At 44.1% G+C, this 27203-nt stretch overlaps 1 protein-coding gene across 2 annotated transcripts in view; it reads left to right on the top strand.

Annotated features, from left to right (window-relative positions):
• The first annotated feature begins 2448 nt into the window (after window positions 1-2448).
• Window positions 2449-27203, top strand: part of CCNH (cyclin H) — a 137893-nt gene continuing 113138 nt past the window's right edge. Inside the window, exons 1-3 of one of the 2 annotated variants that reach the window (XM_069224900.1) lie at window positions 2449-2499; window positions 6012-6145; window positions 20451-20570. In XM_069224900.1, coding sequence (XP_069081001.1) covers window positions 6029-6145; window positions 20451-20570 — 237 coding nt within the window. In that variant the 5' untranslated portion in view covers window positions 2449-2499; window positions 6012-6028. Of the gene's footprint in view, window positions 2500-2744; window positions 2945-6011; window positions 6146-20450; window positions 20571-27203 lie in introns of those variants that run through there. The other variant, XM_069224891.1, reaches the window with a different exon arrangement.

Below are 27203 nucleotides of genomic sequence, written 5' to 3'. Positions count from 1 at the left end.
ACGTTTATTAGTGTGAACTGTAGCAGAGCGATCGCGCTGTTTTTTTTTTTCACACATGCAGATCATCTCTGGCATTAATGCCTGCCCTCCGTCATTGATCGTCATTGGCTCCCAGGAGAGCGGCAGCAAGCCCTTGTGGCTGGAGTCAGACCGCCGTGGAGTTAAGTCTCAGCCTGACATCGAATTCACACCCCTCAGCTACCTGGCACCTCTACGCCCTCACCAGCAGCGACAAGAATATTTTCCCTGATGTACACAAGCGCCCCTCCGCTCTGGACTGCTTAGTAGCCTTCAGATGTGAAGATGTGTGTGCGGCGTGCGCCCAAACTTTTTTTAAATGTTTCAAAACAGCTTCTATAAAAGCCAAAAACATTCATTTTGTATAATTCAAACTTTTGTCCGCAAATACTCCAGCAGTCAGTTCACACGTGCACCCTCGGACGGTCTCATTTACTCACTACTATGTGGTGACCATGCTTGGAGTTTTTTTTTTTATTCCATAACAAGAACAATAGAAGATTGCCTCTGCAGCAACCACAAACGCTTTTCAAATTGGAAATGCTATTCTTATTTCACACATTCATGTGTAGGCATTTAGAAGCCACTGACGCCATTTTTAGTAACAACATGTGTAAGTAGGTCACACTCTGTCTCTCTCACGCTCTCTTTGTTCCCCTCTTTGTCACCCCGCTGACTCTTTCTCTCTCTCTGCCCGTTCTCTTTCTCCATCTCCCCTCTCTCTCTCTCTCTCTCTCTCTCTCTGTCTCTCCCTCTCTCTCTCATTCACTCTCTGTATGTCTCTCATCTCTCAGCTCTCTCAGTCATTTCTCTCTTGTTCTCCCCCCTCTCTCTCACCCTCTGTATGTCTCCTCTCTCTCATGCCTTTCTCTCTCTCCCCCAACCCTTTCCCTCTGTTCTCCTCTTTGTCACCCCACTCGCTCTTCACCTCTCTCTGTCTCTCTCTCCTCCCCTCGCACTTCTCTTGTTTCTCTTTCTGTCTGTCTCTCTCTCCTACCTTATCTCTCTCTCTCTCACCCTGTCGTTTTGTCTTGCACTTTCTTTCCCTCTCACGCCTCTTTCTTTCTTCCTCTGTTATATTTTGTCACACCAAATTCACACGGTAATAACGACAAATCACTTGTCTGTAGGCATTTATTGCTGTCATTGTTAAAGACATGAACATGGAGTTAAAGAATAGATTAATACAAACCAGGAATTAATACCACAGCAAAAAAAAAGAATATAACCCGCAAAACAAACAGTATATAGAAAAGCACATTATACTATATTAGCAGCATGATGGAAGCACCCGTACACTAGAAAAGCATCCCAACAGAAGCAATGTGGTTTCGTTGGTGGGAGGGGTTACCTAGGAGTTGACTGGGGCCTAAGAGAAGGGGGGAATGGGAGCCAGGGTGAACAACAACAGCTGTTTCCAAGACAGATGACACGCACGTTGAAGAAAAAGAAGTCAGGGAAACCCAAATGTAAAGTTGTTGGATGCTCACAAAGCAAAAGCATATGAAAAGGATAGCGTAACTGGTGTAACAAGAATGAATAAACACAAATCACCACACAACCTTACAGGTGCAATTCCTAATATCACAGTGCTGACAGCTGTGCACTTTATATTTAAGAAAGGGAGCAGAGATGTTTGCACTGCACCATGGATCGGAGGAGGGTGGATAGAGAAGCCACGGAGACTGCTGTGAGCCACAGTTACTAATACAGTCATGTTTTTTAGGGTCGAGCGCAAATCGCTTTGTCCCATGCTGTAATCTCTCTTTGGGCTTCTAACCACGCCCATGTCACTTCAGTCACTTTCATTGGTTTGTGGGCTAGCCTTTTAAAATCTGCTTTCTTTCGTTTGTGAAAGGCATGCATATGTCATGCCTTTTCCGGTGTTTAGCCCTCCTATACAGTACCGGTAAACTACTAAAAACATACGAGCCTCAATGTTTTCCACATGGTGTCCGGACTACTTTATCAATTTATTGTTTTTTTTCTGTACAACGCTAATAGCTCTAACTCGAACAAATGCGAGACCTGTTGCATTGAAAATGCTTGTTTCCCATTGTTTTGAAAAAAACGAAGTTTTCACTGTATTTTAACTAATTTCTTGGCCTCCTTCAGGCGAACCCACAAAGTCTGGGTACCTCTAGAATCCCTAAGATGTTGGGAAAAAAAGACGCAAATTTGGCGTGGGTAACTTATAAGGACAAAAAGTTATGAGGGACTAAGCGCGCCCTGTCCCAAATAGCCAAAAAAAAACGCCTGGCGCCTGAGGGGGGGAAAGGCCTGGCAGCGAAGGGGTTAAACATTGCTTGAAACGGTATTGCTGTGACTCTCCACGTATTGCATACCATCACGTTCAGGGAGGCACAGACAGACGCACAGACGTAAACAGTCATATGTCTATGCCTCCCTCTGACGTCAGGGGTGCTCAGACAGACAGGGAGGATCAGACAGTTAGAACACCGGAAGTACGGCAAGTCAGCAGTGAGTCCCTCAATTATTTGAGAATGGCAATTAACCTTCTAGAAAATTATCTCGCCCTATCCTCAAATATCTGGGATGTTTGTACTCGTCCCATCGGAGTTTCTCATGAAGCACACATAATGCAAACACTTCCGGGAGCACAGACATACAGGAAAGGAACCTTCGATAATAACAATACTGGACAAAGCGTCACTGGACGCGGGCGCTGATCAGTTCAAGAGAGGCGTTGATGCTTGTCCGGGGCAGAGACACTTTTCCGGGGCTTTTGGCCCGCCTTTTCCGGACTGGGTTGTGTGTTTTTTAACCAATTGCAAGAGTATGGGGGTATTGCAATAGTCAGGCCTCGCCCCTCTCTTTCCTTAACGTTTTTTGTCTTTGCGTGTTGCGTCTTTAGAGTTGACAGCAAAGTGGAAGTAATCTAATATCAAATATCTTCTATCGGAAGGTAATCCCTGTGCTCGGAAATGTCTCCTCTTTTTCGGGAATGTTGGCATGTTTATTTTGCGCCCGAATGCCTTTCAATCTCTCTTCTTATAACAATTTACTTTGTATGTTTCTGATTTCTTATATAATTACTTCTTTTTAATGTTTTCTCCTCAGTTACTACCTTCGTTCTATTGATGCTTTTGTCATTTTATTCCTTTTTAGTTTACTCTGTGCTCCGTTTTTATTACAATTTATTGCATTTTCTTTCCACATGCTCTCTCTTCTTCGGAATTATCATTGGTACCATCCTGTTCGTTCTGTGTGCTTCTTATCTGTTTGATACACTTGAGACTTTTATAAAAAAAAAAAATCTGTTGCTTCCATTTTCACGTCTCTCTTTTCCCCATTTTTCCTGAATACGCCCTCTGTGTATTAGCGTAGTCTAAAGATTACCCCCCCCCCTCATCCTCATGATGAGAGTTGTCCTTTAACCCTGAGCCTTAAGTAAGATGCCCTCCTTTAACGTCGGCACCCATTTGTTGAGAACGGGAACCCCGCACTCTTAAGTCCCATGGCTCACCTTATACCCCTGAACGCACCAAACCTTGAAGCTTCCTTCTGAACTACTCAACTTTAGTAACACTTATCCGAATCGATCCTGCAATTTAGTGATTAACTACTTCTGTATCCCTCCACCGGTTAGCTCTATGAAGGGCCATCCTGTCGGGAATGATCTGACCCCAGGCCCTGAGTTCATACGCTCAAAGTGGCGAACCAACGTTTTGCAAATGGACTAGGATTTTGCGAACCGGCATTTGTACAAATGTCTTTTAATAAAATACCAAATGACAAGGGATGGTACAACGATTTGCCTAATCAAAATGTGTTGTGCAGATTTGCAATCTGTGATCGCCCACTATACAGGAATGGTGGCCTGCAAGAGTTAGCAGACCACCATATCTGTGATTGTGCTTAAATTAGGAAAGCTTATTTTTTGAATGCAGTCGGTTTTTCTTGACAAAGCAGGAGTACGTCAAACAAAAGGTTCACTGAAAGCTCCCTGAAACTTTTTTCCAAAATTCACAAAGGGGGGGGGGGGGGAGGTATAGAAGGGAGTCATTCACCTTTGCGAATTAGTTGCCATTCTAACTTCGTAGTCAGTAACTCATCATACGTTTGTGACCAGAATTAAGGTTGCAAACCAATTATATTTCAGGGTCCGAATCATAATTTGGGAGGGACAGCCATAACAAACGTGTCCAAAATAGCTATTTGTAATCCATTTATAGACCCCTTTACAGATTCAGAAACACCTTTCAGAATCGGGAAATGTTTACTAAACACAAACATGATTTTTAACCTCTGCAAACCCCCTGATTAAAAAGTTTTGTAGATCAGACCCTAGATTTCCTACATGGAGTTCAGACTGTGAGGCAGAAACTAGAGCTCCTTTTCAAGTTCTCTCACCAGCTTAGCCAGTATACATTGGGTTTCCATGGTCCATTTTGTTGTGTAGCTCTTCTGTATTTGTTCCAGTCAATAGCACACAAAGCCCCAGCATCCAACCATCTACATGAATTGAAATATGAGAAGGGCTATAATGCACTGCTGTCTTGATAGCACTAATTTCACGTAGAGCCCAGCACTGGGCATGAAAAGTCTCTTGCTCCTCACTGGCTCCTTCCTTGTTCATCTTCTCTTTCCCACCATCTCTGGCCACAGACCTTTCTTTCTCTCGCTCTCCTACCGCTCACCCCCTATTGATAGTCTGACAATCAAGGAGGGCTCCAATGCATCGCTTCATCTGTTTCCTAAATTCACATCCAGTGCTGCGCCATTTCTCTTTCTCTGAGAGCACAAAATTGGGCTGGCAGAGCTGAAGTAGATCAGTGCACCACCCTCTTGTCACTGCATAGTTGAATTTTCATGTACCAAAATAAGATTTCAAAAGTTAAATAATAAATGCCATAATGTGAACTGAGAGTATTCCCTAATTCCATGGATATCTTAGTCTTAAAGCACAACGTTTGAAAACACTGATCCAAAAGCTTTGTTAGGTATAGAGCACAAGGCCCAAAAAACATTTATCGAGGGTCTAACTTTGTGTAGCTTTGCTATACTCTTAGCATATATCTCATTATATCGGATGTAATGGTGTCTCTTGCCATGTAACTGGTTATGAAAAGCCACTTACCTTCTCCAGCCCCTGCCACAACATGTGATCAGTTGTAATCTTTACAAAGAAACAACTTTAGTTTACTGCTCTCTCTTTAGTTGTTATTATCCGGTGAAGGTTCGAGTTATTGAACCTTTCCATATTTGCAATTAATACTGATGTGGCTGAGATTCAGTTAGGTGGTTTATGGGAGAAAGTTTCCATGTCATAGCCAATGTGTAGACTTGTATACAAACACGACACATACATGTGTGCTCTGTTGCTACCACTCTTGTTGATTACTTCCCATACAGCACACCAATATAATATCTGTGTCCTCACAAACTGAGGCCATCTAACCGTGGGTCCATCTGCCAGGGAGGTTCATACCTCTTCCCACTCAATTTCTGACTAGGTTCTAACTCAGGTCTTGGTACTGGGAGGGGCAGGTAGGGTGAATAATTTGGTGATTACTAGATCCTCGGTGTGCTACCATCCTTCCCGCGTCTTTCTGTAAAATTGATCACATTCCTTTCTGCTGTGCAGTATATTGTGAAACACGTCAAATCAAATAACCAACCTTTTGCAAGAAGTTTTTCTGAAAAAAAAAAAAAAATAAGAGGCCAGGTAAGAGAAAATTAGATGGCTATTGGCAACCAAGACTCACATTTCTGTTAGCCATTGTATTTCCTTAGATTTAGAGAATATTTTTCAGTTTCACACTATTTTATGGATGAACAATATGAATGTCAGAAAATAATTTACGATTCTATCGATGCAGAGTGGGTTCTTGTACATTTTTAATTTAAGGCTTGAGATTTTTAATCCATGTTTTACCGCATATTATTAATGACCTGCAGAAATCATACATAAATTATCAGTTGAAATGGAGGCTCTACATGCTGACAGACATGAATGCCTATTTTTACAGGTAGTTGAAGGAAAATAATGTATCACAACAGCACACAGAGAAGGCACTGGACGTTTGCAAGGGAAGATGACATTACAAAACTAAGGATAGAAGCCAACAGGAAATTTAAATCTCAAGTCATGCACTCTGGAAAGGTATTTAAAAAAGTTGTTTTGTGCACGAAAAATTGACATACAATGTAATGACGGTGTGGAAGATGAGTTGCCTATTTGAGACCTGCACAGTGTGGGACCTTTGGGAATTTGCCATTTCTGTGGTGAAGTTCGCTCATCCTTGCATCTATCTCATTCTCTGTCCTCACTGTTTTACATTGATTATCCTGATTCGGTACTGTGCTTTGAGTGACACTGCTCTATGGAATGGCTGTGCAGTTAAGTGTTTAGTGTTAATTTCTTGAGAGAGAGGATCATTGTGAGAGTGTTGAAACTGTTAATTTTGTGTTAATGAAAAGGAAATTGTAAATGTTTGTGAAAGTGTTCTACTTAGTGCCTGTTTCTAAGTCGTTGTAAATGTTTTTAGTAAAGTGCAAAAGGTTATAGGGTGAGAAGTATACAATTGGTGTGTGTGAGTTGTGTTGATTTAACAAAGCTGTTGCATCAGACGTTATGGTTTAATAGAGATCAAAGTGTTTGACTTGTGCAATGGTGTCAAATTCAGTGAAATTCAATAAAAACCTTAGTAGAACCTTTTTTACAAAACACCACCTCATGGCATTCATAAGCTTGGCACACTGTAGAGGCAGATGTAGTCCAGTTATAGTATTAGATGGTTGATCGAGTAGGTTATGGCTGGTAGGAAGGTAGGTATGACAAGTATTGCATGATATATTATGGAAATTAGGTCAGGTATTTTATGTCAATAGGTTAGGTTTGATGTGTATGCAGGTATGGTTAGCTGGATGTGGTAGGATAGGTGTGGCACACAAGGCTCCTATCTGAAGGTCAGCTGTTCTGTGGTGTGTGCCATTGTGTATAACATGTAATGTGTATTGGTGGTAAAAGGTTTAGCTATACAATTATTGCTGTCTGTAGCTAAAACTATACCTTTGAAAAGGAATCAGAAGATGAAGATTCTGTTGTAAGTACTGAACTTAAAAAGAGTACAAAGCAAAATATTGCATAATACTTGACTTAACCCAGTATTTTAGTTTTATCTTTAAGAAAGTATGTGCACATACATCTTTACTTTGCGAACAGAAGAAACATTGTGTCTTTACGATGGGCTAAAGCATCCAAAAAACAGCACTTCCTAAACAGAAAAAAGCAGTAACTTAGCAACACAAATGTTGTTTTAACAAAATAAATCAAGCAGTATTTTATAGCACAGCACTATCACTCCTGGGGCTATCTGGGCGCTGGGGTTGCAAAGTCTCAGTCGAAGAGGCAGGTCTTGAGTTTCTTTCTGAAGTGTGCCAGGGAGGGGGCTGCTCGTAGGTGGAGGCACAGGTTGTTCCAGGGCTTTGCAGCAATGTAGGAGAAGGACCGGCCCCCACTGTGGCTGCAACGAATGCAAGTGTGTGTGCGAGGGCTAGGGAGATGGAGTGCAGGTGTCTGGCGGGTTGATAGAAGTTCATACAGTGGTTGATATATGCCCCTCCTTGATCATGTAAGGCTTTATTGGTGTGCATGAGGATCTTGAAATGGCATCTGTTCTGGATGGGGAGCCAGTCGAGATTTCTGAGGTGGGGGTTGATGTGGATTCAGGTAGGAAGGTCTAAGATGAGTCTGGCTGCTGTGTTCTGTATCGTCTGGAGTCTCTTGAGAAGTTGGTTGGAGATGTTGGAGTAGAGAACGTTGCTGTAGTCCAGCCAACTGGTGACGAGGGACTGGGTGACGGTCTGTCTGGTGTTGGCTGGGATCCATCTGAAGATTCGCCAGAGGGTGTGGAAGCAGGAAGAGGCAGTTGTGTTGATTTGTCCCTTCATGGCGAGTTTGCTGTTGAGAATGATTCTGTGGTTGCATGCATGGTCTGTTGGAGCGGGTGTGGGTCTTAGCTCAAACGGCTACCAGCTGTTGTTTGAAATGGATGTGTTTCTCCGGAAGATCAGTACTTCCATCTAGTCTGAGTTAAGCTTAAGGCAGTTGGTTCTCATCTAGTTGGAGATGCTGGTCATGGTGTTGCAGAAGTTTGTTCTAGTGGTGGGGTGACGGTCTTCAGTAAGCCAGAGGATGTGTTGTGTGTCATTTGCATAGAATATGATGTTGAGTCTGTGGAATCTGCCAATGTCAGCGAGGGGGTAATGTAAGTGTTGAACAGCGTGGGACTGAGGGATGATCCTTGGGGTATGCCACAGATGATGATTTTAGGTTCCGAGGTGAAGGTAAGTAGACTGATTCTCTGCATGCGTCCTGTAAGGGAAGAAGCGGCCCACTCGTGGGCGTTCCTCTGGATGCTGATGCTGTTGAGTCTCTTGATGAGGTTGTGGTGAAATGCGGTGTTAAATGCTGCTGATGGGTTGAGGAGGATCAGGGCTGCAGTATCCCTGCGGTTGAAGAGGGTTCTGATGTAGTCGGTGGCTGCAGTCATTGCAACCTCCATGCTGTGGTTGGCACGGAATCCTGATTGGGAGCCGTCAAGCAAGTGGTTTTGATCCAAATATTTGGTGAACTGTTGGTTGATGGCCTTCTGAAGTACTTCAGCAGGTACTTTGACAGGTATGCACACAATATAGCAGACACAGTTGTAGGAGGCTGGCTCAGTTTATGCTGTACACCTATGGTGTGGCACCCTATACTGAGTCCAGGCAACCCTTAGTGATAGTGTGTAGGTGTCCAGATAGCCGAAGCTCTAGGGCTAGCTATGGTGAGCAGCTAAAGCGTATCAAAAAAGAGTGAAAGCACTTGTAATACCACAATAGTCAGTAACTGTTCACAAAAAATACGCGCTGCACACCTACTGCTTCTCTGCTCCGGCCCGGACCCTTAAGGGCCTTAACCACAGGCTTATTAAGGCCTTCGCTTCCCCACCTGTTTACATTTTTGTAACTTGGATCCACCATACCTGACGATACTTGGATACTACTCTACATCTGTGATCTACACTACAAGATCTCTACCCACCGCATAGGGCCTACCTGCCTTACCGTAGGGATCTTTCGTGCTCTGCTCCATTGGCCGGACGGCCCAGCTTTGATGAAGTCACCTGAATGACGAAACATGTGTTGGCTGTATTTCGATTAATGTTCAACCTTGGGGCCAACTGTGCCTACCAATAAAGACACTTTCCACAAACAAGTTTCGGGATCATCATGTTTGTATCTTCAACTACAACCACACCTCCAGTGATTTTTATCCTTGCTACATTATTGGACTATTTATCTCTGTGTGCTGTGGTCATATTGTCTGTAATATTTCTGTGTACTTTGGTACCCAATTTCTGTGCCTACTGGGTAGTAAGGCACTTGACCACTTGGCACCAGATTCCGTTTGCATTTTCTTCTGTTAACTATTACTGTTTTACTCCCTAGATGTGCGGCATCTCTTCACCCTTACTACCCTTGTCTATGCTCTAGGTCCTGTTAAAAAAAGAACCACACCAGGTGCTGCAAAAAAAGTATTCTTTATTACAGCACTACGGCTATACTAACATTGGTATATCTCCACTTAGAGATATATATACACTTACCAACAAGCCGGACACGGAAAAGCTTAAAAAGACACAGAGCCCTATGGGAGGTAGGGCAAATCATATACTAAGAAAGTGGTATAAGAATAGAGGTGCCCAACCAAGGTAAGTGTGTTAGAATCCCAGGGGCTAGGACAGTAGGAAATTACCAGAGGTCAGTACTAGAAATCCCACAGGCGCCCGGGTGCAGAGTTGTTAAGGAGCCGGATGTTCCATAGGCTAACACAGGACTGTCACGGTTAGATTTTTGATTCAGGACCCTTCCCAGTGGACCCTGAGGAAACCAGTTGGCAGAAAGAAGGTTGGAGAGTGCCCACACCCATGGATACCCAGAAGGCCGAAGTACCTAAACCAGGAGCCCAGGTGCAAAGCGGTGAGGTGATGTCGGAAACCCTTGTCAAAATCATTGGAAGTCTCAGTTGTCCTGCTGCTGTCGCAACCCGTGAACCAGGCTGGTGGAACCCAAAGGTGGATTCCGGACAAGATGAGCCTGAAAACAAAGGGGAGAATATCAAGACAACTCGGAGATGTCCAGGTGGTGCAGGTAGGCAATGTCCACCCTCTTGGAGGTCAAATTCCTGCAGGACATTGAAGGAAGAAGATCAGCTGTGGAGTCCAGGGGGATGCAGAAGATTTTTGGAGTTGCCCACAACCTGTCCCACATTGGTTGCCAGATTGCAGGAGGGTCAGTGGCCAGAAGGACCACCAACAAGCCTTGGCAAACTCAAATAGATTTTGCAAGGAAGATTGTAGGTTTTTGGGGACCAGCATGGTCCTAGTTGCTTGACACTTGGAGGGGACTCGGGCCGGCCTTCAACGGGAAGGAAAGCCACCCCGAGTCAGAGGAACCCCCTCAAGTGACCCACTGGCAAAAGGCATAGGGCGATACAGAGGGGCCTCAGCAGCACAACAAAAGAGAAGTCCCACGTCACAGGAGGTGCAGAGTGGAAGCTGATCTTGGGTTCAAAGTACTGGAAGCTGGGTAGTCTTGGAGCTCAAAGATCTTTTGGAGAAAGAGCCAACAAACCTTGGCAAATGCAACAGTCTCTGTGCACAGGGGTTCTGTTCCAGTGGATGCAGCAAGGGTCCACTGTATCCCAAGTTGGTCAGAAGACAAGTTGGATCTGGAGAGGACCACATAACCACAGTTGTGACCAGAGCCTTTTTGTAGTCTGTGGGACAGCAAGATCCACCAGCCAGTTGTTGTCGTCTTGCGGTGCCTCCTTCACTCCAAGGGAGATGCCTTCTTGCTTCTTGGATGCAGGCAGAGTCCTTGTAACCCTGGAGGATGCACATCCATGGATGTTGCAGAAATGTTACAGGAGCTGGAGAAACAGTGTTGCAGTGGGAGCACTCCCAACTGGATATAGTCTTGTTTCAGTTCCAAAAGCAGACCAGCAGTGGTTCCAGGAGCAGAAGATGTCTCACAGAGAATTCCTTGTAGAGTCTTGCTCGACGAATCTGAGGACCCACCCTCTGGGGAGCCTTTAAGTATACCTAAAAGGGGGTTGGTCACTCTCTGTAGTGACCCACCTATCAAAGGGGTTCAGGGATGTCATCTACCTAGCCTTACAAGACAGATATTCCCAGGGGCCTCTGCCCACCTTGTTCCAAGATGGCAGAATCAACAGGCTTCCTGGCAGAGCTCTGTGCCCTCCCTATGGGAGGAGCTGGACAGGGGGGTGGTTATGCCCCTGTCCTTTGTGTAGTTTGTGCCAGAGCAGGCACCTGGAGTTCCTGAACTGGTGCAAACCGGGTTATGTAAGAAGGGCACCAAATATGCCTTTCTAATCAGTCTGGTGGCGCTCAAAGGCCATCCCACCCTAGCCTAGAGACACCCGTTTCAAAGGGAGAGGTGGTCACCTCTCTCTCCTGAAGGAAATCCTTTGTTCTGCCTTCCCCTGCTTGAGGTAGGCTCATCAGCAGGACGGCAGAACAATGTCTGGGGTTGGCAGCAGTGTGGGCTGGCAGCCAAAGCCCATATGGCTGTACAGGATGAACTGGAGGATCCTCTAAGGAACCCCTAGAGTACATGGGGTCATGGAATTAGCACTGGAATCAAAGTAGTTGCATAATTCCAACATGTTTGATACCAAACATGCCTAGGTTTGGAGAAGCCATTATGTAGTTGGACCACTCGTGTTGACCGGTGTCCACTACATATCTTAAGATGGCTTCCCCCACAATTACAAAGCTCAGGGAATGGAGTCTGGGGTTTGTAAGGGTACTCTGTTCATGCAGGAGTACCATCACACTTAGGGACATGTTCGCTACCCTACGGCTGAAGGGCCTGCCAGAGGGGTGTCTCACAGTGCCCAAGTGCAGCCTTATATCAAGGCAAGCCTTATATCTGAAGTGAAAGGTGCATACATCATTTCACGCAGGCTGCAATGGCAGGCCTGCAGACACAGTTTGCATGAGCTCCCACGGGTGGCATAATGCATGTTGCAGCCTTTGGAGACCTCTGGTGTATAAGTGCTCTGGGTACCTAAGTACCATATACTAGGGACTTACATGGGTGCACTAGTATGCCAATTATGGGGTGTAAAAAGTTACCAGCAACCAAATTCAGAGGAGAGAATACAGACACTGGGGTCCTGATAAGCAGGATCCCAGTGTACTACATCTAAACATACTGACACCAGGCAAAAAGTGAAGGTAACTATGTCCAAAAGATGCTACTTTTCTATAACCGTGATTAACAAATTTACTAGTTTTGTTCTCTAAAGGGAACCCAAACGGACAATGTATCCATCCGTGAAATGCCATGACCTTGATGGACAGCTCTTCCAAGCAATGCCATACTTTCAAAAGCACATTAAAGGCAGGCAGCTAAAGGGGCTGATTCCAGGCCTATTTTGTCTGTACTTCTTTTGTACTTTTTGAGGAATGGTTGACAAAAAGTCTCCCAGACTGCTGTCTACAGCCAGACTTAAAAACAGGAGAGAGAACACTGCTAGAACTGTGACTTTTAACCAGAAGAAAACTGAAGGAATAACAAAATAACATTTCATTTTAAGATGGTAGACAAGCATGAAATACAGAGCCAGTAACGTTCAACCTGGAATGGTAGAGACAGATGTCTCCCTCAGGCCCATCTTTGCACTCTATCCAGGTAGTAGCCGTGCTCTTGGTTAATGAGCTGAGGCTCCTGGGAGTGCAGAGAATCCTATATTTATATAGCACTCCGCACCTCTTAGACACCCAGTTGGACATCTTTTATATCAGCTGGAAAAGAAAGCTACAATTGTAAAGGTCAGTACATAGGTTAATTTCTCTCAATAGTCAATAGAGTTTTATTTAGAATTTAAAGGTTTTATTTATTGTGAGGTTTAAATCTTGCTTTATTAGCCAAATAAGTTTTACAGAACATTGCAACACCCCTCTTTTAACCATACCACCCCTGTGAGACATATTAAGTTAGTAATACCAGACAGGGGCAGGTATTATTAACCCACCTAAGACCCCACCACTGCTATCCCTCTTAATATTCCCATTGATGAAACTATAACAGAGCTCCCACGTATTCAGTCGGTCATAGCACGCCTCGTTCTGAAGCAGAACAGGAGGAAACCAATGATGAAGCATGCCATCAAGGGGTAACCCTGGTGGGTGAGGGTTTTTCACACAAAACAACCTTTTTGGGCTGGGCCTTTATGTAAAATTATATAGGCTGTAAGGAGGACAGACTCAGCCTAAAAACCTCCTTCTCCCTCTTTGTTAGGATCAAAAGCACTTTTAGACAGCACTGCCAAGAGCATGATAGTTTACCTGATTCTCAAAGAGCATCTGGCCTTGACAGCTACTGATGCATACATTTATATAGAGCCATGGGTACGTAAATCTCCTTATCAAATACATGAAGTTGAAATTCTAATAGCGGGCGATGTATTGCACACCACAAAGATGGTTTTCTTGCCACATCTGTCAAAGGCCCGTAGGTTCATCCTAGCTGAGGATGGCCGATCTCCATTCTTTGTTAAGGATGCACCCTATAGGAAGTAATACTTGAAGCATTCTCTCCCATAGTATCTAATCATTTTAGGGAAACATATGCAAGAAAATGGGCTCTAAAACAAGTCTATACGTTTTATAAGAATCAAACGTCCCTCTCTCTTCTGAGTGAGCCTTGGGTTCAAGCTCAATATCCACTAACAGCAGAATAGAATTGTGATATAAAAGGTATCTAAAACTAGTACCTTGTCACTGGACCATGTTAACACCTGTTTTTTTTCATTCATTTAAACAAGGCAGCTCTTACCACCCAGAGTTGTATATAGACATTATATTTGTTTTACATTTGAGCCATGAGAGCTTGGCTAACTCTCAAAATCGTCCCACTTGTAATCGTGAGAGCTGTACTTTTTTTTAACTTTGGGACGCTGCCATGTAGAAAAGTCTACCAGACCTAAACACGCCTGAAAACTAAACATCTGGGTGAGTCCAGGGTGGTGACCTTCACATGCACCCCGCACCAATGCCTTGCAAACCTCCAACTTTGCTTGAAATCACACATTTTCCCCCCACGTTTTTGTGATGGAACCTTCCGGAATCCGCAGGAATCCACAAAATTCCTACCACCTAGCATTTTCACATCTATATCGATAAAAATTCTGCCCCACTTGTCAGCCTAAAAACTTTTTTTTTCCAGACTGCCCTTTTGGACCGGCTTCGGTCCCCGCTGAATTTCAACATGTTTTTGGCTCTTCCCTGTGACAGTCACTTGGCCCACCTACACAAGTGAGGTATCATTTTTTATCAGGAGACTGAAGGGAGCGTTGGGTGGTAGGAACTTTGTGCCCACAGAAATGTGGGGAGAATGTGATGTTTTAGCTAAATTTTAGGTTTGCTGAGGATTCTGGTTAGGAAAACACTGGGAGATCCATGCAAGTTACACCTCCCTGGACTCCTTTGGGTATCTAGTTTTCAGAATTATCCGGTTTGGTAAGTTTCCCTAGATGGCTGCTGAGCCCAGGACCAGCTCCTCCCCACCCCCCATGCAAAAACAGGTAGTTTTGTAATTGATAATTTTTATGTGTCCACGTAGTGTTTTTGGGCGTTTCCTGTCACGAGCACTAGGCCTACCATCACAAGTGAGGTACCATTTTTATCGGGAGACTTTGAGGAATGCTGGGTGGAAGTAGGCTCCTCTCAGATTCCAAAATGTGAGGAAAAGTGTATTTTTGTTGCCAAATTTTGAGGTGTGCAAAGGATTCTGGGTAACAGAACCTGGTGAGAGCCCCACAAGTCATCCCATTCTGAATTCCACTAGGTGTCTAGTTTTAAAAATGTATAGGTTTGGTAGGTTTTCCTAGGTGCCAGCTGAGCTAGAGACCAAACTCCACAGCTAGGCACTTTGCAAAAAACAGGTCAGTTTTCTTTGGGAAAATGTGATGTGTCCATGTTGTGTTTTGGGGCATTTCCTGCCGCAGGCACTAGGCCTACCCACACAAGTGAGGTGCTATTTTTATCAAGAGACTTGGGGAAATGCTGGACGGATGGAAGATTGTGGCTCCTCTCAGATTCCAGAACTCTGCAGCACCGAAATGTAAAGCAAAAGTGTTTTATTTTTTTTGGCCAAATTTTGAGGTTTGCAAAGGATTCTAGGTAACTGAACCTGGAGAGCCCCGCAAGTCACCCCATCCTGGATTCCCCTAGTTGTGTAGTTTAAAAAAATGCACGGGGTTGATAGGTTTCCCTTGGTGCTGGCTGATCTAGAGGCCAAAATCCACAGTTAGGCACTTTCCAGAAAACATGTCAGATTTCAATGTAAAATTGCGATGTCCATGTTGCGTTTCCTGTCGCGAGCACTAGGCCTACGCACACAAGTGAGATACCATTTTTATTGCGAGACTTGGGGGAACACCGAATAGAAGACAAAGTGTTATTGCCCCTTGTCTTTCTGTACATTTGTTCCTTCCAAATGTAAGACAGACTAGTTGAGAAATGCCATGTAATTCACATTCTAGTATGGGGACCCCAGAATTCAGAGATGTGCAAATAACCACTGCTTCAGAACACCTTATCTTGTGCCCATTTTGGACATACAAAGGTTTCCTTGATACCTTTTTTCACTCTTTATATTTCACCAAATGAATTGCTGTATACCCGGTATACAATTTAAAGGTGCAGCTCATTTATTGGCTCTGGGTATCTAGGGTGCTTGATGAACCTACAAGCCCTATATAGCCTCACAACCAGAAGAGTCCAGCAGACATAATGGTATATTGCTTTAAAAGATCTGCCATAGCTAGAAAAAGTTATAGAAGAAACCATTGACAGAAATGGCTCTTTTATTTTCACCTCAATTTCAATATGTTTTTTATTTTAGCTGTTACTTTCTATAGGAAAACCTCGAAGGATCTACACAAATGACCCCTTGCTGAATTCAGAATCTTGTCTTCTTTTCAGAAATGATTAGCTGTCTGGGGTCCAGCATTGGTTTCACACCCACTTCTGTCTCTAACTGAAAGATAGCTGAAAGCACACAAAAATAGTAAAAATGGGGTATGTCCCAGTAAAATGCCAAAATTCTGTGGGAAAATGTGGTTTTCTGATTCAAGTCTGCCTGTTTCTGAAAGCTGGGAAGATGGTGATTTTAGCACCGCAAACCCTTTGTTAATGCCATTTTCAGGGAACAAACCACATGCTTTCTTCCGCAGCCCTTTTTTCAAATTTAATTTTTTTTAAAATTAAATTTTAGCTGTATTTTGGCTAATTTCTTGGTCTCCTCCAGGGGAACCAACAAACTCTGGGTACCTCTAGAACTCATAGGGTGTTGGAAAAAAAAGACACAAATTTGGCGTGGGTAGCTTATGTGGACAAAAAGTTATGAGGGCCTAAGTGCGATCTACCCCAAATTGCCAAAAACAAGGCTTGGCACCAGAGGGGGAAAAGGCCTGGCAGCGTAGGGGTTAAACTGTTACTTATAAAAGTAGCACTTAAAGGCTTCCTCACAAATAATTCTTGAGAGCATTCGATTTAAAAGTAACCTGAAGTTTCTGGCACTCCGAAGAATGTCTTAACATTCGATGTTCAGTTCAAACTTGAATGTATGGATTGTGTGCTCTGAATTCTTTCCAAATTCCTGATATAAAACTGGTCAAGATGTACTGACGTGGAGACCTTCCATTCTGATGCAATTAAAGTTCGGAACGCCCATGAGTTAAAAAGTGTCCGGAGCGCTACCACTTTTAGAAACGTAGAAAAATATAATGTCCGATTTCTTTAAAAGTGGAAATCCGTTCTTGGAACTCTATCTTGGTTTAATCTCAAACAGATGTGACCTTTGCTGATGGCAGGTGCAAGTTACAGTTGGAATCAATTAACCATGGCAGGTGGAACCAAAGAGCAACAGCTGTTGGAGTCATTAGGTCACGGCAGTGGGTCCCAATTACCAAGGCAGGTGGAACAAATAAGCATGAATGGTTACAGTCAATTGGTTATAGCAGATGAAGCTAATTAACCAGGAAACACATTGTTCTCTCACAAGAGTGCAAACAGAGGGAACAATAACACAGCTACTTCAAGCAGGTTATAGAGCTGTAGGAGGGGGACCATGGGTTGCAGGAGGCCGTGAGATGCCACAGAGCAAAGACAACATGAGTCCTGTGGGCAAAACCTTCAGTACAGAGGGCACAAGAGGTGGTTGTGACACAAGGGAGCTTAATTAAACTATATTTTTTAAAAAGGGTGCTTGAGGAGCCCCAGGAAACTATTGTCTTATTTCCTTTTAGATGCCATCTCGAAAATATTTGCAAAATTGGATTTTTCTTTTGCATAGAGGAAATTAGTAGAGGAAATTGGCAAAATTCCTACTAGAAAAAGGAGGGTTTTGCAAGATTCATTCATCAGTCCACTATTGCTTTCCTCTAAAGTCTTTCGCTCAAAAAGCCATCAAATCAACACAGTGGCTTTGTTGCAGCTTGGTCACTTTTCAAGCAACTTTCCAACATATTTACATTGTAAAATGAAAACCTTTGGACATTCCTCCTGGGTTACTCTCCATTTTGAATTTGTTGCTTAGTGGGAATTGGGCCCAAGTTAAGGTTGACTAGGAGGCTTGACTAACAGAACACATCTGTGTTAATAATTGACTTGAATAGGTGTGTAATTAAGCTCCAACCGTTTTTGGACTGTACCTGGCTGACCTTCATTTTTTACTGAAAACTCCTGCTTTTTCGTTTAAAGTTACTTGTATTTTTTTCCGCTGCAACCTAATAATTTCAGACTCAAACCCTATAGGTCTGCAGATAAATTAGACACTTTGGGTAATTCTAGTTAAGGAAAAAGCTAAGTGTAAACGTGAATATCACCAAGACAATGAATTTTTTCCATAAGGTGCAGAGATTTCCATGGTGGTTAGGACTGAATTTGAGTTACGTCCCCACTTACAAATATTTACGTGTGATGGTCTCTTCCAATGTCATATGGGATAGTCGTTTTACAGTCGTTAAAACAAATGTTTTAATATCATCAGCCAGTGCCCTTCAGCTTTTTGTGCTCTCTATCAGGAATAATTATTGGCCTTAGTTTTAGAAGCAGTTAGGAAGAATGTTGTCCCTCAGGCAATTCAAAGGGATGAAATATTGGCATTAGACTCACATGTGAACTGGTCTGCATAAAGAGTTGGTGTCTCTAAAAGTATTCTGCCATCCCCAAATCCAATGCTTTTATCACTCTGAACAGGCACTAGTCTGTAGGCTCAGGATCTGTTAACAAATATATTGTATAAAATATTTCTCTAAACTAATGACTACCCAGTCAAACAGAATTGCCTATATTTGCTGTAAGATCTTGAGAGTTAGAGGTTTTCGATTACACAACTCAGTTTAATTGTGTTTACTAAAGTTGAGAAATCAATTGTTCCCAGCAAGTCAATTTGGCCCTATTCTAAGAAGTTGTTTTCAAACTGTTGTGAGACAACTAACTGCGGAAAATGATTGCGTGTTAAGTCATAAAAAGTAAATGTTGTTTTAAAGTTTGGTTAGATATTTTAATAATCTTCCCTTATCTGTCAAGTCTTCCAGATTAGAAGTTGTGGTTAGAGGTTCTCCGTTTAAGGGTTGATTTAAACCAGCTTTGGTTTTCAATTACAATTAATGTCACATACAGCGCTGGACTTCTCCCCTCTGGATTTTGGATTGGTGAATACACCAAGTCTTCTACTGGTCCTGGATACTCCCAGATAAGGGCGACCCCTTCTAGTAGCCACGGTGCCGCTTGACAGGCTACGCCAAAGCAGACCGTACCCTCCAGAAGGAGTCCCAGAGGGAAAAAACCCCAACACTGGGGAAAAAAACCTCTAACAGGAACTCCTGAAGGAAAACAAGAAAAAACAGGACTTGACAACCGGAAACAGAAATAGGCCATATCCAGGGTAAAAGGCAGAAAAAAAAAGGCACAGGCAAAAATATCCCTAGGCAAAAGCAGGAACAAAGAACAGGCAAAAATCTTCCAAGGCAAAAAGCAGGAACAAAGAACAGGAGCAAACAGCACAACCAGAAGGAAGTGTTTGCAACGCAAGGAAGAGCAAGACTGACTGACTTATATACTGAGAAAAGGGAAGTGACATCACAGGAAAGGAAAGTAACACCATCTTGGATTGAGAAAAGCCCATAGACCAGTGCAGGAAAAAGGAAGTAGTATAAAAGAAAAACAGAGCTTGCTGGGACAAAAACACGAAGAAGACAAGATGGACACAACATGGATAGAGACATGTAAAAGGACCAACAAAAAACCCTCCACCAACAACAAAAGAAGAAAAAAGGCTACAAGTAAGTGTAGCGCGACCGGAAGCGAAATATATGCTTCCCAGAAAGCATAGTCCAAAAACGCGGGGAACGGCGCTACGAATATCGGTAGCGCGTTCCACCCACGAGGACAGACAGAGACGCCGCATCAGAGCGCGGCGTTACAATTAAAGAAAATAATGGTCAGGGTATTAAATGTTAAAGCATATATGTCATGTTTTATTAGATCATCTATTTATTATTATTAGATTCAGTTTTTCCTGTCCCTTTGTTAAATTAATTTGTGTCTGTTATTAAAATAATATTTTAATCTGATAGAGAGAATTAAAATTTTAGCACAAATGTCCCCATTAAAAATAGTTGTTGCTATTGGGAACTAATTATGCTGAAGAAATTGTAATAATGCTTGTGCTATTAATTGTTGTGTGCTTTTATAGGATTGTCTTAAATTTAAATACAGAACAGAAATTTACCAATCAATTTTATTTCCTTGTTGAGGGAGGTCATAGATCTAAGGTAGCAAAGCCCTGAATGAATGATTGACATATTTAAGTAGAGTAGGAACACAAAAAGACCCACTACAGGGCTATTCTTAGAATTTCTCAGTTTAGTTGAACGTTTATCGTTTCATAATCCTACTGGTCATGCCTATTTTGTAAAACATATTTTACATGTGCCAGTCTTTCCTCCTTTCATCATCTGTGCTTGAATAACGGTGATAAAAAATGTTCCTGAAACAGTGGCACCTTTTCACTTTTTTTCTTTTTTGCAGCGTTACTTAATGTTTTAGAAATTAGGCATCTATTCAACGACTATTGAGTAATTAAAATATTGCTGTGCGTTTTGATGTTTTTAGCTTACTACATAAGCAGCAATCTTGCCAATACAATGCATTTGGTGATCAACTAATAAAAACTTCTATTGATGATTTCATTTTCTGCCTAAATTCCTTAAAATGTGGGTATCAAAAGTTATGTATTTCCTAGTCACTCTGAAATTCTTTATTGGCACAGTTAACAAAACATAATGGTAACATTGATCTTATGTCATTTTATTTACAAAGTTTCCAGCTACAGATGTTCTTCTTGAGCCACATGAAGAGTTTACAATTTGCAAATACTATGAGAAAAGGTTACTAGAGTTCTGCTCTGCATTTAAACCCGTGATGCCTAAGTCTGTGGTGGTGAGTTATCAAGTCTAATTATTTATTTTATCTAGCACCGATATGTCCCCTTTGTAGCTTAAGACATTTTACCGCACCTGAAAAGGAGACTAGTGGCATCTTCTGAGCTAGTTGTTGGGATGAAGAGGTTGCCAGTAAGGGTTGAATTGCATGTTCAAAGGGCCCAGTCAGTATTGAAGCAGAAGGATGAGAAATGTATTTGAATGTGGAATGGAATTTGCTGTTTGAGGCCTGAGGTCTGCTTCAATTTTGCTTGTGCGGGAGGAGGCTCTGGGTGGCATTTGGCATGCCCTGTCCCTTTATTGGGGTAATAGGATCCTGTTGTGGTTTGTAGAGACCAAAGGTGTGCCTGAAGTGGACTGTGTTTAGGTCCTTCATCAAGATTAGATCCTTGTTTAATTGGTCAAGGCATTCATACATGCTGGCGACACCCAAAGTTATTTCTCTATTGATAATGTGTGAACATATGCCAGAGTGTCAGTGTGCCAAGGTGGCAGATTTTGTGTACATCCATTATACTGATACTAAAAAGCTTTGCTCCACTTATAGTTGTGCTCTTGTATTTTTCAGGTTGAGGCATCTTCTGAGGGACAACAAAGAGCTTGTTGGCTTGGTCTTGAAGAAGCTATGTATTTATGTGCCCTCCCAGAAATTGTCAGAATGTCTAGTAAATTGGAGAGTGACCTCCGGAGAGCTGCTATTTCATCCTGTGTCACTAAGCGTTTGGGATATCATAATTTCTGTTTATTTCTCATTGAGGGCAATGAGGTCTTCTTGTGGTGTCAGAACGACTAGATTTGTGCATTTGCCTGTAATAGAACCTGATAATGGCATCTAAAAATATGTGAGCTTAGGAAATGACTTCCCTCTGCAGTACTATGATTGTTTTGTTATTGGCTAGTTTTGGATAAGTTGTTTGGGTTACTTGTTTTTTTTAGTAGAGTGAATACTGTGCAGTAGGGAATTAAGGGCTATTCTAGTGTTTTTGATTCACTCTGCTGCACAAAGTTCAACCAGTAAGTCTGACAACTTGATTTAATTTGCAGTTGCTGATAGAGACCAAATTTAATTTGAAACCATTATAGTTTTTGCTGTGCAAAAGGACCCAGTATGTGCATTGCAAAGGCCATGGAGGAGATTTATGCCAGTTTAAATGCTTCCATCAGATGGTTCCTTATGTAGATGCTTCATCATGTCCACATCAGAATTTGATTTAAGCCATTTACACTAAAGCATGTGGCCCTGGCATTTTGTGAACTTAAATTTGTTCTAATCAGCTGTTTGTTTTGTGCCTTGTCACTTCCTTTTCTATTAAATGGGTTGGTGATGTCCAATTCTGCCATGATGTTGGTGTGGAAAGCATCCTGTTATGTAATTTGTTTCATTGAGCTTGTAGTTAATAGACTACTGACAAACTAGAGCGACTCCACAAAGGATGCAAAGCTTCTTCTTTTTAAGTAGTGTAAGGAAATGCCTCCTTGGCATGGTTACCCCCTGACATTTTGCCTTTTGTTGATGCCAGTTATGATTGAAACTTTCCCTAAACTGAACCTTTGTTCCCACAATTGGCACAGCCCTGGCTCCTAGATAAGTCCCTTGTAAATGGTACCAAGGGCCCTGATACCAGAGAAGGTTTCTAAGGGCTGCAGCATGTCTTATGCCACCCTCGGGATCCCTCACTCAGCACATGCACACTGCCTCACAGCTGGTGTGTCCTGATGGGGAGAACATGACTAAGTCAACATGGCACTCCCCTCAGAGTGCCATGCCCACCTCACACTGCCTGTGGCATTGGTAAGTCACCCCTCTAGCAGGCCTTACAGCCCTAAGGCAGGGTGCACTGTAGCACAGGTGAGGGCATATGTGCATAAGAAAAACCTTAGACATTGTAAGTGCAGGGTAGCCATAAAGAGTATATGGTCAGGGAGTTTGTCAAATACAAACTCCTCAGTTCCATAATGGCTACACTGAAATCTGGGAAGTTTGGTATCAAACTTCTCAGCACAATAAATGCACGCTGATGCCAGTGTGGAATTTATTGTAAAATGCTCCCAGAGGGCATCTTAGAGATGTCCCTGAATACCAGTCCGACTCCTAGTGCTATGCTGACCAGTTCCCGCCAGCCTGCCGCGACCAGACAAGTTTCTGGCCACATGGGGAGAGTTCCTTTGTCACTCTGTGGCCAGGAACAAAGCATGTACTGGGTGGAGGTGCTTCTCACCTCCCCCTGCAGGAACTGTAACACCTGGTGGTGAGCCTCAAAGGCTCATGCCTTTTGTTACAGCACTCCAGGGCATTCCAGCTAGTGGAGATGCCCGCCCCTCCGGCCACTGCCCCCACTTTTAGCAGCAAGGCTGGAAGAGATGATGAGAAAAACAAGGCGGAGTCACCCACCAGTCACGACAGCCCCTAAGGTGTCCTGAGCTGAGGTGATCCCTGCCTTTAGAAATCCTCCATCTTTAGTTTGAAGGATTCCCCCAATAGGATTAGGAATGTGCCCCCCCTTCCCTCAGGAAGGAGGCACAAAGAGGGTGTAGCCACCCTCCAGGACAGTAGCCATTGGCTACTGCCCTCCTGACCTAAACACCCCCCTAAATTTAGTATTTAGGGGCACCCCAGAACCCAGGAAATCAGATTCCTGCAACCTACACGAAGAAGGACTGTTGACCTGAAAGCCCTGCAGAGACGACGGGGACTACAACTGCTTTGGTCCCAGCCCTACCGGACTGTCTCCAGACTCAAAGAACCTGCAAAGCGACTCATCCGACAGGGACCAGCGACCTCTGAAGCCTCAGAGGACTGCCCTGAACCCGAAGGACCAAGAAACTCCTGTGACTAGCGGCACTGTTCAAAAACAGCAACAACTTTGCAACTTTCTTGCAACTTTTAAAGACTTCACTCTTCTGCCAGAAGCGTGAGACTTCACCCTCTGCACCCCTGCTCCAGCTCCAGAGAACCAACACTACAGGGAGGACTCCCAGACGACTGTGACCTCGTGCGTAACGCAAGACGATTCCTCTGGACTCCCACAGCGACACATGCAGAGAGAATCCAGAGGCTCCCCCTGACCATGACTGCCTGCAACAAGGAACCCGACGCCTGGACCAAGCACTGTACCCGCAGCCCCCAGGACCAGAAGGAACCGAACTCCAGTGCAGGAGTGACCATCAGGCGACCCTCTGCCTAGCCAAGTCGGTGGCTGGCCCGAGAAGCCCCCGTGCCCTGCCTGCACCGCTAGAGTGACCACTGGGTCCCCTCCATTGATTCATATTGACAACCCGATGCTTGCTTTGCACACTGCACCCGGCCGCCCCTGTGCCGCTGAGGGTGTGTTTTGTGTGCCTGTTGTGTCCCCTCCCCCCACGTGCTCTACAGAACCCCCGTGGTCTGCCCTCGAAAGATGCAGGTACTTACCTGTTGGCAGACCGGAACCGGAAACCCAAGTTCTTCATAGACGCCTATGTGTTTTGGGCCCTACCCTGACCTCTACACCTGACCGACCCTGTGTTGCTGGTACGATGACTTTGGGGTTGCCTTGAACCCCCAACGGTGGGCTGCCTATGCCCAGGAACTTGAACTTGTAAGTGCTTTACTTACCTGAAAAACGAACCAATACTTACCTCCCCCAGGAACTGTTGATTTTTGCAGTGTTCACTTTTAAAATAGCTTATTGCCATTTTAACTAAAACTGTGTATGTTACTGCTCTAATTCAAAGTTCCTTACTTACCTATGTGGAGTACCTTGCATGTTATGTATTTACTCCAAATCTTGAAACTTGTGGTTCTAAAATAAATTAAGAAAATATATTTTTCTATATAAAAACTATTGGCCTGGAGTTAAGTCTTTGAGTGTGTGTTACTCATTTATTGCCTGTGTGTACAAGTGCTTAACACTACCCTCTGATAAGCCTACTGCTCAACCACACTACCACAAAATAGAGCATTAGAATTAGCTAATTCTGCCACAATCTTACCTCTAAGGGGAAACCTTGGACTCTGTGCACACTATCGCTTACTTTGTGATAGGATATACAGAGCCAACTTCCTACAAGTAGAGTTTACCAGACAGTGTAAGCTGCATGGTTGCAAAATACCGGTTGTGGGCTTACCAAGAGTTTACCGGGCAGATAGTCTGCCCATTGCTTACCATTAGTTGGCTTAAATGCCACTCCTGCTTGCTTTCTTCTTATTCAATAGCTTTCCTTGTCCCCACTTGGCCATCTGAAGGTTTGCCTCTTCCCTGAAACCTAGCCTCTTTACCATCTCTCCATCTATCCTTCCACTGTTCACATTTAGAGAACTACTTGTTTCTTTTGCTTAAGCTCTCCATGAGTGCATTTGTTTTCCAGCTCTCTTCCTTGTGTGCTTCTCTCCATCCCCACCAAATACTCACTTCCTCCATGTTGCTGGCTCCTTTGTATTGCCGGGTCTCTCTTATGTACTTCGTCACCCAACTCTGTCTCATCCCGTCACTCTGTGTTGGTTTGTTGCTCCTGTGATTCTCCTTCGCCCCCTGTGCCGCTCTTCCTCATGTGCTGCTTTTCCCCTCCCTGCCCAGTCTTCATTGCTCCCTGTACCCTTAGCTCCATTACTCCCCCATGCCCTTCTTTTCTGAATTTTTTTTTTCTCCTGGCAAAGACCATTCAGCAAACTGCTTTGGCCTCTCTGCCTTCAAAAACAGCGCTTTTGCTTTACTTCTTTTTTTTACCTTATCTATTCGGTAAATGTAGGGGGGAAAAAAGGTGTATCACTGTGGGTGTGAATGCGTAATGAGGCATGCACACGGCTTTCAAAATGATGTGACTGTGTCTTTTTTTTTTTTTTTTTTTTTTTTTTTTACTTTTGGCTATGCTGGCTGGCATCCTATTGATGAGGTGCGGCATGGCCAAAAAACATTGTCAAATCCATTGTGACCTAAAGGCGAGACCTATTGGCATTGCCAGAGCTTATTTTTTAGGAGTATTCCTGGTACTGGGGTACTTTAGGCAGATGCATGAAAATCTTGATGATGAAAGGATAGCAGGTAGGAAATGTATTGCCATGTGGTCTGACCAGGAGATGTATTGCATTTTCAGGCCCTTTGCTTCCATTTTGTACGTGAAGGGGCGATCCAACATGAAGCCAGACTTTTGCCTCAAAATTGTAACTTTGACATTTGCCCGTTGCTCTGTTCCTCATTCAGCATCTTGAAACCACATAAGAGAAGGATATTCTGACTTCACATTGGATGTGGACTGGGTCGAAGAATTATTCAAAGAAGGAAGCGTAACAGTGATATTTCTGATAGATGACAGCCAAAGCCAATGACAGCCGTCCACTATCAAGGGTGGAATTCAGATGAGATGCCATCCTGTATGCTTAGTTCCATGGGATGGGAGATCCTATTCCTCTATTTTTTTAAGGTTACTTCTTTGGGCTGAAACATTAACTTGTACTAAGTTCTATATAGACCAATTTTGAGAGCAAAGTTTAAGTAATCCCAAATAGATGTATTTTATGGTGCTCAGACCAAGTCATTCATTTTTGCATAGTATTTAACAGCTTAAAGACTGGTGTATAGTACCTGGAGATCAAAAACTGCATTTGTTTTCTCTGAAATCTTTTAAAGCCATAGGATGGAAGGCGTGGCCAAGATGGTGGCTGAGTAGGATGCGACTTTGGTCCTTTCCTCTGCCACTAGCAGGCCCGGACAGGATTTCCCACAGCACCTGTCATGAAGCCTGGGACCTCTCTCCTTGTGGAGAGACGCTAGTGGAGCCTGGGAACGGGGCTTGTGGGAAGGTGGAGGACCAAGAATGAGGAGCCAGCAAACTTAAGATGGTCGGCGCTGCCCGCCCACCTGGGCCGTTGCGGCCCCTGAGCGTGGTGGACCCTAGAGACTGGCTGCGGAGAGACAAGGTGTCCTTTAATTGGAGGCGCCTCTTGAAGCGGAACTGAGACACAGCTGCTGCATCTGGAGGGACTGCAGGGATACGTGGGAAAGAGTGAGGCTGTGCCCGGTCCATAGAAGGTGCGGCGACCGGACTGGTGCTGCTGGTGTCTGGGCCTTCCGAGAAGAGATGAGGTTTGACTGGTGGAGCCCTGGCCTTTGGAGACCTGCTAAATTGGCAGAGTGAGGCACAGCTGACATTGGGGTCTTGCCGCGGGCGGCCACCGGGAACCCTTTAGGACCGGTGAGGTGGTTTTGGGGATTGGGTGGAGTGCCGCTGATGCTGGGCTCGGGCCCCTCCTTTGACTTTGCAGCCGCCTTTTGCTTTCTAGGACAGCAGTGAGCCCCGGAGGGAGCATGTCCAGGCATCATGCGACGCTATGCCTGCCCCTCCCCAGCTAACTCTAGCACCCAATGAGCGGTATCTTGAACCAGGCCCTGGCTGCCTTTGTGGACACTGGTGGGAGTGGCTGGCCCTGGTTGGGGACCTGTGGCAGCCACAGCACACAGTGACACATCATCTTTGGGTGTTTACTTTGGTCCCACGCGTCTGTGCCTCCTCAGGTCGCATTGCCCTGGGGGTTCCCTCGGGTGCACTTGTTGGACTCTGGACCCACCTTATCCTACTCCGGTGTCGTGCCCCAGGGGATAGCCAGACCAATTGCCTGGGGCATCCCTTGGCCCTCGGGGGCCCCACGGAGGAT

The sequence above is a fragment of the Pleurodeles waltl genome, chromosome 1_1, assembly GCF_031143425.1.
Source record: "Pleurodeles waltl isolate 20211129_DDA chromosome 1_1, aPleWal1.hap1.20221129, whole genome shotgun sequence".
Taxonomy (NCBI): Eukaryota; Metazoa; Chordata; class Amphibia; order Caudata; family Salamandridae; genus Pleurodeles; species Pleurodeles waltl.
The sequence above is the reverse complement of the archived record's forward strand: the minus strand, read 5'-3'. Positions and strand labels throughout refer to the sequence as shown.